At 38.6% G+C, this 14,491-nt stretch overlaps 1 protein-coding gene across 1 annotated transcript; it reads left to right on the forward strand.

Annotated features, from left to right (window-relative positions):
• Window positions 1-1,235: 1,235 nt before the first annotated feature.
• LOC115826043 (CD97 antigen-like) lies at window positions 1,236-6,263 on the forward strand. The gene is made up of 12 exons (XM_030789723.1): window positions 1,236-1,358; window positions 1,685-1,838; window positions 2,271-2,387; window positions 2,503-2,699; window positions 3,032-3,196; window positions 3,626-3,820; window positions 3,953-4,170; window positions 4,308-4,374; window positions 4,490-4,581; window positions 4,955-5,123; window positions 5,314-5,406; window positions 6,200-6,263. Exons 1-12 carry the CDS (start codon window positions 1,236-1,238, stop codon window positions 6,239-6,241), a joined length of 1,632 nt encoding a protein of 543 aa, XP_030645583.1. The 3' UTR covers window positions 6,242-6,263.
• Window positions 6,264-14,491: the final 8,228 nt, after the last annotated feature.

The following is a 14,491-nucleotide window of genomic DNA, read 5'->3' on the forward strand; positions in this document are numbered from 1 at the left end:
TGATTAAAACAGTGGCCCCTTTTATGCTGATTTTTTTAAAAAATTTTTTACATCAAGTGTTTTGTTGTTTACAATCTGTTATTCTGTGTGCTGTATCTACAGACAGAGACGAGTGTGAATATGAAAAGTGCGGAGAACATGCAAAATGCATTAATTTCCCTGGCAACTATAGTTGTGTCTGTGACGCTGATTTTAGACAGACATTAGGAAAAATGCATTTCTATGAAAATGAAGGACCCTGTGAAGGTATGGTTTCATAAAATGAGCAATTTCAATAAAACTTATCAGAGAAATAATAATAAAAATATAGTTCACCTAATGTAATCCTATTCAGCCACACAATCAGAGCTCTAAGTATCTCATGCTGATGATATTAAAGAAATTTTTGATCATTTGTTTTTGGAGAAAGACTGGGCACCATTAATACACCCATTCCTGTTTTTCTCTTATGAACAGCAAGATCTGTATGACTGACAAGTGTTGGTGTCAAGGTATTCTGCTAATGAGATGAGTGATCTTCCTCTCTCTGTCTCTGTCTCTGTAGATGTCGACGAGTGTCAACAGAATAGCGATATCTGTGGACCAAATGCTGAATGCATTAATACAATTGGATCCTACAATTGCTCATGCAGAGCAGGTTTTGTCCCCGTTATGACGGATGAGAGATTTAAACCAAGTAAAGGACTTCTTTGTGTCGGTAAGAGGTCAAATACAGCTCTTTTTTGTTTTGTTTGCTTTTTTGTTAAATCTAAGCAAGACTCACAAAGTCAAAATACTCGGTTTTTAATCATGGTTACATCTTCTGTCCTCATAGTTGAAGATCTACTATGTCAGTGGCTATATATGTACATAAAAGAGACATTTTCATAAATATGGCTGTGATAATTTGTGTGTATGTGCCTCTCAAGAGGACTATGAATGCCATTCAAACAAGAAGAAAAATATCTGTTCTGTAATTTGTTGATTCTTTTTATTTCGGCATTCTGGTTTTTAGATACTTATTCTGTTTCAGCCAACTGTTCTGTTTCTTATTCATTTATCACATATTCCCCAACTTCTCTAGAGGTGAAGTGTGACCAGTTCAGAAATGAGAAAAATTCTGACCAGGTAAAAATGCGTGTGTTCCCAGAACTCTTTTTTAAAGTATTAACTGGTGAAATTCTGTCTCTGCTTGTTTTTAATCACTCATCCCACTACTGTTTTCTGTCTTCCCAAACTGGTTCCTAACTAAGACCATGACAGAAATTCAAACCTTCCTGAGAAACAGCTGCTCAAACCTGACCGGTCTTGCATCTCTGGAGGAAGCAAGGGAGACAGCAGATCACAGATTAGGCATGGATGGAGAAAGTCTGTTAGAGGTAGTTTAAATCTTTTATACGCAGGACATAGTCCTCATTGCAGTTTTGCTGTTATAGGTACACAAATCAAACAAAAAATAAATAAATAAATTCACTGTCAGTGCTGTGCGGTTTGCATACTGAAATGAAGCATGCACACAGAGATTATTAAAAAAAAAAAAACAAAAAAAAAACACTACAGCTGAAGGGGGAAACAAGCCTCTTTTTCTGATATATAGCTGTAAGCATCCTTTTTTTTCATTGTAAACAGTCATGAATAATACACAAAGTAGGAATGTAATCTGAGTTGCAGTTCTACTCTGGTCTGTCTGTTGTCTTTTGTTTAGAGACTTATGGCCATAGTAGAGAGGTTTCTGTCGGGTGGGCCACTGGATGATAAGAAGAAAGTGACTGCCTTCTTGACCTTGGTCGAGAACGGTGTTAAAATGATTGGACCATTCTTAAAAGGAAGCCAGACCAGGATATCAAACAGTCAGACTGGTGAGAAAATGCAGAAACCCCTCTTGCTGAAAGTCTTTTGAAAGCAAGACTGATGAATCTATTTTTCACCGTGCTTATAAATGCGAGCTGTGCTTTAACTCTAAAGAAACTCTTGTGAAGGCCTAAAAGGGAGGGTTTCTTATTTAGGTGACTCCCAAATGGATGTTGTCACTCTGACAGAAAGACTTTACATGCTTGTCTTCCATCATCAGATTTAGGCACTTAATGGAGCATGCCATTAGAACCCTGCTATTCACATTTCATTCATCCTCATTTGCTTTATACCACTCTCACATTACACATGTCAATTAATTCACATCCATGAACATTTACAGACAGACTTACAGCTACTTATGAGAGGGAAGTGTTTCTAGGGCTCTCATTATCCATTTACTCTCATGAGTGTTAATTTGACCCTGTCTGTATTTCTAGAGGTGAAAGTATGGATGGAAAAAGGGATGTCACCACCACAGGGAAATCTCGTGGCATCTGCCCACCACGCACAACTAAACACAACCTGGAAGACTGCCACTGGTGACATATACCCTGGTACACATCTACAATCAGATCCAGCACATAGTGTCTTCAGAGTGAAAAAACCCTTTGAAAAAAATTCCTTACCGTAATATTTGCCCTGTCTGTATGTGTTTGTGTCTTTAATCAGGTTTTACAACTGCAGCACTAATATGCTACCATGGACTGGAAAACTCAATACCCACCCGATATTTTCATGAACCACAGGAGAAGACAGATAAAAAATTTCACATGAACTCAAAAGTGCTGACTGTCGCTGTCAGTAACCAAGACACATCAGTTCTACAGGAGGACATCATCCTCACCTTCAAACATCTTCAGCAGAAAGTACACAGCTTTCTTTGAGACAATTTGCACTGACATGAATTTTTTTCCCTTAAATGTACCTGTATAACAGATGGATATTTTAGACACAGTTATCATGTCTTACATCCTAATTTCCACTCCATGTATCGTTTCATATATTTCTCTCTCATTTCTGTTGAAAAGATAATGGAACTTTTAAAACAGTTTACAGTTGGTTTCACTCTTCAATGATAGTCAAGATTCTCTTTTTGCTTGTAGCGATGGTTTAACTTACAGCTCAGTCGTCATGAGTTAAATGGACTGGACTTTCTTCTATGTTCACTTTCATAACAATATTTTTCTTTTCATCTCAGCCTGAGAAATATAAGCACATTTGTGTGTACTGGGATCCAGATAAGGATGGCGGAGCCTGGTCTGACCGTGGCTGCGAAACAGTGTCATCTACTGTCAATCACACTGTCTGTTCCTGTTCTCATCTCAGCAGCTTTGCTGTACTCATGGCTTCCTTTGATGGAAAGGTGTGGATTACTACAGCTCATATGACAATTACGAGGGACCAGGAGACCAGTAGCTTTTCCATTTGTCTCACTGAACCGTTCTCCTGTTTTCACGTTAAAAGAGTCACAATCTGAATTGTAAAGTTTGTCTTAAAGGTTGACGGAGGTAGACCTGTTACGTCCAAGTACAGCCTTATGTGCACTAAAATTTATTTTTTAAAAACTTGAAACACTGCTACTTGTGGACAGTGCCACACAAATTCATTTCTCATGGCCTCATGTACAGTGGCACCAATACCAGCATAAGACAGAAGGGACAGTCACTCGGGTCCTCGAGCTTTCACTCATGCCCTAGATGATAAACGGATGTCTGCTGTGAAAATCTGTCCTTCCAGTGAGACATGAATATCCCTCACTGACTTTCTCTCTTTTTCCATTCTCCATCTCCAGGACCCTTTTGAGCTGCAGGTCTTTACATGGGTGGGGCTGGTCTTGTCTTTGATTTGCCTGATCTTGTCTATCATCACCTTCAGTACCATTCGATCAATAAAAAGCACCCGCACCACCATTCATCTGCACCTCTGCATCTGCCTCTTCATCGCTGACCTCATCTTTCTCGCAGGAATCTCCCCTACAGGGAATAAGGTAACTTTCTGTCGACCTTTTCGGGCTAGCGGATGTTTCTTTTTCCTTCTGTGGTTTTGAGGTCTTGGAGCGTTTTGAAGATGGTGCAAACCAAACATCTTTCTCAGCGTTCCCTTTTGTATCTTCTCTCAGGTGGGCTGCAGCGTTGTGGCTGGTCTGCTCCACTTTTTCTTCCTGGCAGCGTTCTGCTGGATGTGTCTAGAAGGGGTGCAGCTTTTCCGAATGGTTGTCCTCGTCTTCCACACCACAATGCGCCCTCTCTACATGATGCTGGCCGGCTACGGAGTCCCTGCCATCATAGTCATCATCTCTGCCATCTCCAATTCGAAAGGTTATGGCACTGATCACCAGTGAGTGAGCAATTGTTCAATCCGTGTCAGCTATATAGAGTTTAGGCATTTGTTTAACAGGCTGAATTCCTGTTGTTAGATGTGCGAGTGAGACAGAGAGACAATCAAGAGAAACTGTATTATTTTCTCGCTTTCAGTTGCTGGCTAAGCATGGAGGCTGGTTTTATCTGGAGCTTCTTTGGACCTGTCTGCATCATAATTGCTGTAAGTACCGTTAAATCAAGTGACGATGAAATTAAATAAAATTTTGCGCTTTTAAGTCAGATTCAAATTGATGACTGAAAAACTTTCTCTAAATTCTCTCCCTCTCCACTATCAGGCGAATACATTCTTCTTCCTTGTAACAGTTTGGAAGCTAGCACAGAAATTCTCAAGCCTTAATCCTGATTTGAACGCACTGCGAAAAATCAGGTGAATGAAAAGAACACTCTGAAAATGCAATAATTTTCAAAGAACAGGCTAATGTATGTAATACATTATGGATTGTTATACTGTATGGATTCAGTTACTGTGACTCATCAGGAAGACATAAAGATAGATCTTAACACAGCAATCTAATTATAAGGAAAGATGAGAAATGAATCCCATTGTTCTTGTGATGTCACAAAATAGCACAGACTTACATTTTGCACCAATGCCTCTCACAGAGCCTGGTGTATTTTAACAAATCTTGAAGTTACAATACAAATGCGTACATCTGAATATGTTACAAAGGAAATGGTAACACTTCCAACACAGACTATTAACAGTTTAACAACTTTTAAATTTCTGACTTCCCCTACAGGACTTTTACCATTACCGCCATCGCTCAGCTTTGTGTGCTGGGCATCATGTGGATCTTTGGCTGCCTCCAGTTTGACTCTGACACACGGGCCATAGCATACATATTCACCATCTTCAACACCCTGCAAGGGGTCCTCATATTCATCATGCACTGTCTTCTTTCCAAACAAGTGGGTTACTCCTCTGGAGCCAAGATCAGAACGTAGCCACCCAATTATTATATATGCATAACTTTATCAAAGAGCTTGTTGTTATACTGAATAATTACCACTACTACTACTACAAGTAACAATAATAATAAGAAAAACAACAATAATAATAATAATAATGATAATAATAATAATCTCCTCCTTTTCAAAGGTGAGAGAGGAGTATGCTAAAGTCCTGGCACGCTTTTGCTCCCCACAAAAGAAGAAATACTCAGAGTTCAGCTCAAATCAGTCCAAGTCACAGGTAAATGTATTCTCATCACATCAGTCACACAAAAGCAGAGATAAATACTTGAGTTGGAGACAGATTTTTAAGTGTTTTTTGTGTGATTTCTTAATTAGGTTGACAGTATTATCTTTTCTCAAAAACTTACATGTGTGTTTCTTTACAAAAGTCTTTTAGTGCACTCTGCATCTGTTATTTAACATCAGCTGCTGATGAAATGCACACACACTGCTTTTCCTAGGCCTGATTGTGGTTGATGTTTTCAATTTTTCTGTTCTTCACACACTGTTGATACTTTCCTAAACAGAAACCTGTATATGTTTTATATTATTTTAATAAAACACCAGTAAATTAAATCAGTCATACTGTAGTCAGCAGTAGACATGTCAGATCAACCTATTATCATGCATTGACTTTCTATTTGTGATTAGGAAATGAATGTTTTGTAAGGTTTAGTTTTGTACACTTCGGAGTTCTTGCTCAAATTTTTTTTTTTTTTTATAAAAAAAATTGCTCCAATTTTTAAACAGGAGACTGAGGAACATATGGTCAGCATAGTTAATGTCACAGACATATACAAGCCACACTAAGAGAAAATAAATTACTATTCTTAGTGAGAAGCTGTCTGAAAGGCAAGTTAGTTAGTGTTCTGCAAGAGGCAACTGGAGATGTGAAGATCAGTGGGGCATTTTATCTGAGAGCGACAAAACTTTCTATTAAGGTTCGACTGTGATGATGAATATGAATGAGGGTGAGGTCAACCGTCTCAAGCCATTTAAAATTCTGATATGAAACTATGTCTGTTTAACAGGTATCCAAGAGTGTTCAGCACACCGGGGAATCAGAAATCTGAGAGATCCCAACAAGACCTTTCTACTTGCTTGACTTTACTGCACATTACCATTGCAAAGACAAGGAGGATTTCAGATAAGCTTCTCTATCCAAGCAGTATTTTTTTCTAATGACATTATATTACAGAAATGCATCTCTGCTGAGCTGTTTAGTTTACTATGTAGGTGACATTTACAGATTGGAATAAGATGTTTAATTAAGGTTTGCATAAGGAGACCAAGTAAAATAAGAAGGTTAAGGTGTGTTAATATGGGATGATTAAGGATCATATTTAAGGATAAAATAATAAGGATTTCTGCTGCTGTAATATCCATTGCCTTTGTGTGTTTGGAATGTTACTGTTATGTTTGTTTTGGATGTCCTTACTTCACCAGACATCTTGCCATTCTCTTTGTTTATTACCATATAAGGGTAGCACAAGATGAAGGTACATTGTTTTTGCGTGGAGAGTATCCGACAAAATGAGAAACAAAAAGAAAGAAAACGATTGTTTTAACGTAAATGGCTGTCAAAACCCTAAGATGAAAGATTAGTCTTAAAGCACCATATCAGTCTCAGATGCATTCGTTTCTAAAACAGCAATCCATTGAAAACAAAAGATATGATCAACGTACGTATCTATTTATTTGTTTGGTTGTATTTATATTACTGTACAATTAAATTTAAAGCAGGCCTTTGATACATTTCTGAGCTTGGGATTGAAAGTTAAGCATTTGGACAATCACCCCTCTCAGAACCATGGCACCAAACAGTGGTTGTAATTTGGGAAGAGCAAATGTAAATTTTGGGGGCGCAGAAAAATGTTGCAAACAAACGACAAACATAATCTTCCCACCATTTAACTGCCCCCATGAAAGTGGGAGATTAGAACAAGTAGTAATTCAGAAAGAATGGCAGTCCCTCATGAGTATGAGTTCTCCTCACTTTCAATTGTGTATATTTTGTTTGACCAGTATGCTATCCTATAGGAAAATTTTCTGCTGTATTTTTTGGGTGTGCTATTTTTTGTTTTTTGTATAATTTAACTCTATATATTTCAAATAAATTGATTGAATTTGTTGAAAATTCAATGTTACAGCATTTGAATTTAATTGCATATATCTGTATCTTATGGAATTGTTTTAATTTGACTGATTCGATGACCCTTTCTCAATGCTTCCCGTGTGGCTTGTACTGTGCCATCTGCTGGAGAGACCAGATGCCTCATGCCTCACAGCAAAGAGAAAATTTTTTTTTTCAAAGGATACAACTTACAGAATGTAATTTCGGAAGCTTGTACAGTATTCCAGAAATTTTTAGTACTGTGGCAAATTAAAATTCAGTATCTCACTCACTGGGTATTGTTCAAAAATTTTCCATACCGATAGTTCCGATAGCTTTTTTGACAGCTGTACAATCACAAGCGGAGTAGTGAGACCCGTCGTTTCCCATAACAACCACCAAAAATGGAGAAGTAGCAGCGGAGAAGTTATAGTTTCCGAATACAGTGAACCGTATGACATAACATTCTGTATCATAACATTCATCATAAAGACGCCGTTTGGAGTCAAATTGGACGGATCCTAGGAGTTTCTGGTGTTTGTGTCTACTGCTCGTCATTAGCAAAACTAGACTGTTAGCTGCTGTTGTTATGGCAACCTGCTTTTTGGAACAAACGCTGCCAGCTTTTTTACCCGGAAAAATGCTCTGCCCAGCGTTTTTAATAAAAAAAAAAAAAAAAAAGATTTTTTTCAGTCATTATTTTTTTCTGCAAATACAATCTTTTATTAATTTTGTGCCAATATTTGAGTCATCTACCACTAATGGACATGAAGATATTATGAATAAAACAAGCCCTGGTAGCATATCAAAATGGTCAAAATGGTACATGGGGTAGCTAGTAGAAACATCAAAATGTACATGGAAATTGTTTGATGAATGGTTGTTAAGGGTACAAAGTGCCAATGTCCTTCTGTTTTTACTTCATACTAAAATAGACACAGATTTGAGAGATATTTTACCTATGGCAGAAAAACGTCCATTTAAGGATTACATTTTATTGCCTCAGTATCTCCATGAATATTGAATTCCTCTGTCATAGAAATTGTAAGAAATAAAGGATAAACATGTTTTCAGTATGTTCACAAGAATAGAGGGCATTTGAGATGGGAATTGTGTCCTGGATATTGAAAATAAGTGAAATACTTTAATAAAACCTCTAGTACAAGGAGGAGTAAGTGGTATCCTAAATGGCCCTCTCATGTGAAGATATTGCAGTGGCCTCTGAGCACTTTTTAGCCTCCAATCAGTGAATAATGGAACATATGGATTCCACTTATCAAGAAAACACCAAGAATGTACTAAACTCAGTCCTGTTGTTCAAGTTATATGGTTAAAGGATAATAGTTTTCTTCCCTTGTAATTTCTAGTACATAATTTCTGTTCTGCAATAGGGATGCAATTCATCATGGATAGGGGTTAAGCAATGGATTAAACAAAGTGATCACCAGCATTGCTGCTTGATTAGACTAATTCCTTGTTACACCACTACTTGCCCACTAAACAATACTAAACAACATTTGGATTAAGCCTTAATGTTCGCCATTGTCAGAGAAAATGATTGGAATAGGCTAATTTGACCAAATTAGAATGCTTACTATTACGCACAATTAGGGGGATGAGCATTTGAAGTCCGTTCATAAATCAAAAAGTCTTTCTCTATATGATTCCACAATTTTTGATTTTAAGGGAACTGACACAGTTGTTTTGAGTTGTAATTTTCAGCAGATTTCCACACCAACATACATAGATATAGGTAAGGTAGAATCAGCGTCTGACAGTGTCTTTTCCTCTCTAAATGGAAGAATTGGGCTTGGGCTAAATGAAAGGAGTAGGCTTCAAAATCTTCTCAACATTTCCCTAAGAAGGTTCTAGATGTGTTTTCAATGTCAGTTAAGCAGCTTTAGTACACACCACAGCAGACAGGATCAGTGTCCCTCTATTTCAGTGGTGGGTACAGAAAGTGGCAAATGGGTGGGCTTGGAAAATCGGAGTGGGCCTGAGTGAAGCTCATAATCGGACATCCTCTTCAGCAGGCTTAGATATTTACAATGTGATGGCTGCAACAATAACACAGTCATTGTCGCGGTGTCCTACCTAAAGAGCACCGGCATTGCTAGATGTACGATGTAAAAAGTCATTTGTCTCAATAAATACGTGTTCTCTTCGTTATGACTCGTGTATGATAGTTGTCCTCAGTACAATAAGCCTCTGGTACGATACTTTAACGTGTCCCATCTGGCAATGCTGGAGCAGATTAAAAATTAAAAAGGAAACTGCACTGGCCCGACCTTCCTCCAGACATGTTTTTTTAAAGAAAATGGGTCAATGATAGCTGTTTAGCCATATTTGCACTTAACAACTGCCAAGCAGCTGCTACGCGAAACTCAGACAGAATTATTGGCGCAAGTTAGGTTAACATAACGTAATGTAGCCTAACGTCAGTCAGCAAATGAAAGTGAGGAAGTTCTGAATAGTATTATTTTTAATACATAATTGGAATGATTCCCAAGACAAAACAATTCACATTCAAGGTAATTAGTGAATATTAATCTTTAAAAAAAAATTGTATTACTTTTAAAAAAAAATTATTTTCATGAATCTGAATGGGTGGGCCAAATGTCAACCTGGGCCAATAGTATCTGTCTGCAGAGCCACAAAGCCACAGTTTCACGGCAGCAGTTTCAGGTCAGTGACATTCAGTGCATGCACTCACACGTTTGGCTTATCTTAGCAACTGTATGGTTATGGTTAGGGTTAGGGTTAGACAATCGGCCACTAGCCTGAAACTGCTGGCGTGAAACTGCGGCTCTGCAGCCAGACCCTTCTCATCTGGGCAGGCCTGGGCCCACCCAGGCCCACAAATAGATCTGCCTCTAGCCGTACTCTTCAGTTCAAGCATGTAGCCTAAACTGGCCCACAGCTTACATGCAAAGGGGGGTGTTTCACACTGGTTTAAACACTTGCGGTCGTTAATTTTTTTTCTTCTTACCGTGTAAGGTGCTGCCTGCAAATGCTATAGTACATACAAGTCGGTTAAAACATTTCCTCTTTTCAGCATGAACTTTTTAGACTTCTCTCTTTCTAAAACTCCCCCGAGAACACAGGAAATGTCAGTAAGAAACACACAAGTACTTACTCTGACCTTTTGAACTCTCAGAAACTGTATCTCAACAAGTTTGGTTCACATTATGACTGCCAAGTCATCAGAACACTTGAGAACAGATATGGCCAACTGTATAAAACCACACATACCAAATGCCAACACATCAGAGGGAAAAAATGACCACAGGCCTCATATACATAAAGAGACACTGAGGACTGCAGTCAGACAAGAGAACTTGTGCTGTGTTTTAGAGGTGTACAGAGATGTCATTATCTGTATCTGTATCTGTTCAACCAACAAAATTATCTGTCTCTGTAGGTTCTCGACACGGAGTACATGAAGTACAGACTCCCGCTCTAATAATGAGCAACTTGGGGTAGAAGAAATACCTGTTTCCATCGCATTATTTGTGCTGTCCAGAATACCGTATTCGGATTCGGGTACATCCCTACTGTCTTTTCTCAGTGGAATATGACTCCGCACAATAACTGTCTAGTTCAATGTGAAAGTGTGAAGTAGTCTTTGGGGCATGTTGAGGAATGTTTTTCCCCTGTGTTTAATATATATGTATTTCATACCTAAGTCATTTTGCTCGCAAAAGCACTCTTGCTTCCTCTCAAACACAAAGTCTCTAAATACAGAGGACCACAGAAGCCTTCTACATGACAGTTAAAGTGATCTCAGGCATATAGTATCAATTTTTACTGATGACACCGAAGAGCAGAAGTTCATTATCACTGCAGAGAGAGTAACAAATATTCACACACTGGGCGTCATTGTCATCATGGAATTAAAATGATATTTTTAGCTCTTTTTTTCCCCCCTGTACAACAGTAGCTGTCATAAAAGAGATTTTTGCCTCCTCCTATAGCAGTTTCCCCTGCCAGCACAGGGGTGTGACTCATCTACAGACTCAACCAATGAAACTCTGTCACTGCGATTCAGTGTATCAGTGAGCTTGGAAAAGAACTTCAGAGAGAAAAAGGCTGAGTGTTTCTCAGACAGAACGACAGAGAAACAAGGTGAGGGAGTGTCCATTGTCGTTGGTTCATTTTTTCTTCAAATGAAATCTTCCTTACTCTTTTTACTGAGAACAGCATACACTCACAGGTATTTCTGGAGTATTTTCCTGAGACAAACAACATTTTTAAGCTCAAGGATGATTTAAAAGACTCGGAGGGTCAGTCTTTTTCTTTTTCATTTATTCTATTATCTGACACAGGATCAGACCAGAAAACTTGGATCAACTTGACTCTTTTTGTGGGGCTTCCAATCTCCATCCCTTACCATGAGACACATGTGTCTCCTGCTTTTGGGTGAGTCACACTCAACTGAAGAAAACTATGAATATGTGATTCGCAGGGCTACAAAATAGTCCTTGAGTTTACTGCCTTCTGCTGTGAATACAAAACTACATCTGTATCTAAATTTGTGAAATGTTGTGTGCTCAACTGCATAATTCACTGTACAGCAGTATTTTTGTAAAGTAGTCGCGAACCCCCACAGTTGAGTTAACTTTTAACCAACTACTAATTAAAAGATGGAACACCACTGAGTGAGTGCTTGAAGTCAATCAGGTAATTTAATTTCAGTGAATAGTTGAGTTGGCACAAAAGCTGGCTGCCCAGGATGTGACTTCATACTGTGATCTGGTGAAAAATATTTGCTTAAAGTAACAATATTTGCTTAAAGTGACACAGTGTATGGAGGTATTCTTGATTCTGATACACCGTGACTATTGGCTGTGAAGAATAATTGGTACGGGTGGTACAGGTCCTCATGAACAGATGAATTTGCATGACATGGTAGAGCGATCACTACGCGGTCTTCAAGAAAAAAAAGGACATTTGCTAACCCTTTAGTGTTCCTTTTTAATTAAAGTTGCAGTTGTGTAAACTTTCTGACACTTTTCACCCTTCCTTGACCCTTTCTATCCCCTTCGTTCACCCTCTCTGTCCCTGTTTTCTTGATCCTAGTTCTCTCTTTTATGGCCCATGCCACACTGTGTTTAATACCAATGCACATCATTGCAAAAATGTCACTCACCTAATATCTAACAAACACCAAACCCAGCATTTATTGCAGCAACATCCGTATTACTCAACCACAAAGTGATTACGATCAGTTTCGAAAGAGACCAGGTCACCTTGTGAGGTCAGTTTCCTGTGAGAACAGAATTCAGACCAAGCCACGGGCCTTATCGGCATTACCCCAATCGGGCACAAACTATCTAGAACAAAAGACAAATGAACTAATCATGCGATATTATTAAATAATTATGCCTCTCGAATTGTAATTGTATTTGGTCTTGTTCGGAAACATAAAATGCCGCAGATACGAGTAAGCTAATATAATGCTGTGGCACGCTGGTAGAGTGGTGCAGGACCCAAGTGCAAAGACACGATGATGGAAGTGACAAAACTGAGGACTTTACTGACAAAATGAAGATTAAAATACAAGTGCAAACCGATAACAAAACCGTGCAGCATAACAGTGTGCTGTAAAACACAAACAACGATAGACGACGGACAGGGGAAGCACAAGGGCTTAAGTACAAGAGGAAAACTAAACGGGGCAAACATGATTGGATAAAATTAACAAGGGGGGAACGAGGTTAATAATGAGACAAACAGGAACAGGTGAGGGGCGGAGACAGACACAGAACAGGCGCACAAAGACATGACAAACTAAAAGTCCGAAATGGAGGTGCAGGCTGTGACATGTTGTTATTCCTTAGCGGAAAAAGTTACGTAAAATTATATATATTGGACTAAAAGTGATGAGGTTGAATCCTTCTTATTATTGTCTAGTTTGCCCACTTTTACGTAGTTTAGAAATGGTTGTCTATTGGTAGTCATTAGTTTGTTTACATAAAGTTTCTTGTGTACATGTAATGAAGGTGTTAAAGTTTCATCTGAAACTGTCTGTTTGACACAAGTTCTGTCTGTTTGATGGTTGTAATAAACGTTTATGCCTTTTCGCAAGCCTTTTCCCTGACTATCTGACATGTTATTTCCTAGTCCCTGGATGTGGTGATCCGGGAACTTAATTACCTAGGAGAATTGAAGAGTATTATTGTGCTTTTTACTTTAATGCTATTATTTAATATATGTTAAGGCTGATGAAGAGTTATTTTGAATAATTTCTAGGTTCAGTGTTCAGAACGCCTTCTAGGTTCAGTGTTCAGGGCACCTTTGAATGGCTGCCCCCCAGGCAGGTGCCCGTGCTGCCCTGCAGCTAGGACTAACCAGAGGAGGGCAACCTTCATATATGTAACTGTTCACCTACTTAACTCTAGTCAGCTCCCAGCCCCCTCCTCCTCTCTCACCTGGGACTATCCCCCACACCTACAGGTCTGCCACAGTCTCAGCACCCCCCCCCTACACACACACACACACACACACACACACACACACACACACAGACACCCATTGTGCCAGCCACCACTCTCTCACACTTTAAGACTCTTATATTTTATCATTATATTTTATTTTATTTATTATGTTATTATTATTATTATTATTATTAATATTATTATTTCTATTCTTAGTATCATTCCTACTATCATTATTACTGCTGGACATTTGACCTTTGAATGCCGCTGTGTATTGTACTGTCTCTACAACGTGGCCACTGTTTGTCTATTTTGTATTGTCTTATGTCCTGTTCTGTGTCCTTTTACTATGCCTGCCTCAGAGATTGGCCCTTGGGGATAAATAAAGATTTTTGAATTGAATTGAGCTATAAATAGAGTTTTTCAAAATAACTTTAATTTCATTGGGTTCAGGTTCTGAAGTGAGGTTGTGGTCACAGCTAAGTGATATCAGTACCAACTCTAGTATTAATAGAGGACCATTAACCACAATTCCCCAGTACCATTAGCATGACAACATACGTCATTTAAGATGTGATGGTACAGTTACAGCCTGAATGAAGATTTGTGCCCTGGAGCTAATCTGTTGTAAAACAGTGTCTTCACATTACTGCATGGAGCCACTGCGTGTCTTTCAGAAGACTGAGGAGCTACTGGTTTCTCTGCCAACATGTGTGAAGTTACTGGCCAATTCAAAGATCAGAGGACAAAGTGACACTGTTTCAATGGAAATG

Source organism: Chanos chanos, chromosome 13 (genome assembly GCF_902362185.1).
Source record: "Chanos chanos chromosome 13, fChaCha1.1, whole genome shotgun sequence".
NCBI lineage: Eukaryota > Metazoa > Chordata > Actinopteri > Gonorynchiformes > Chanidae > Chanos > Chanos chanos.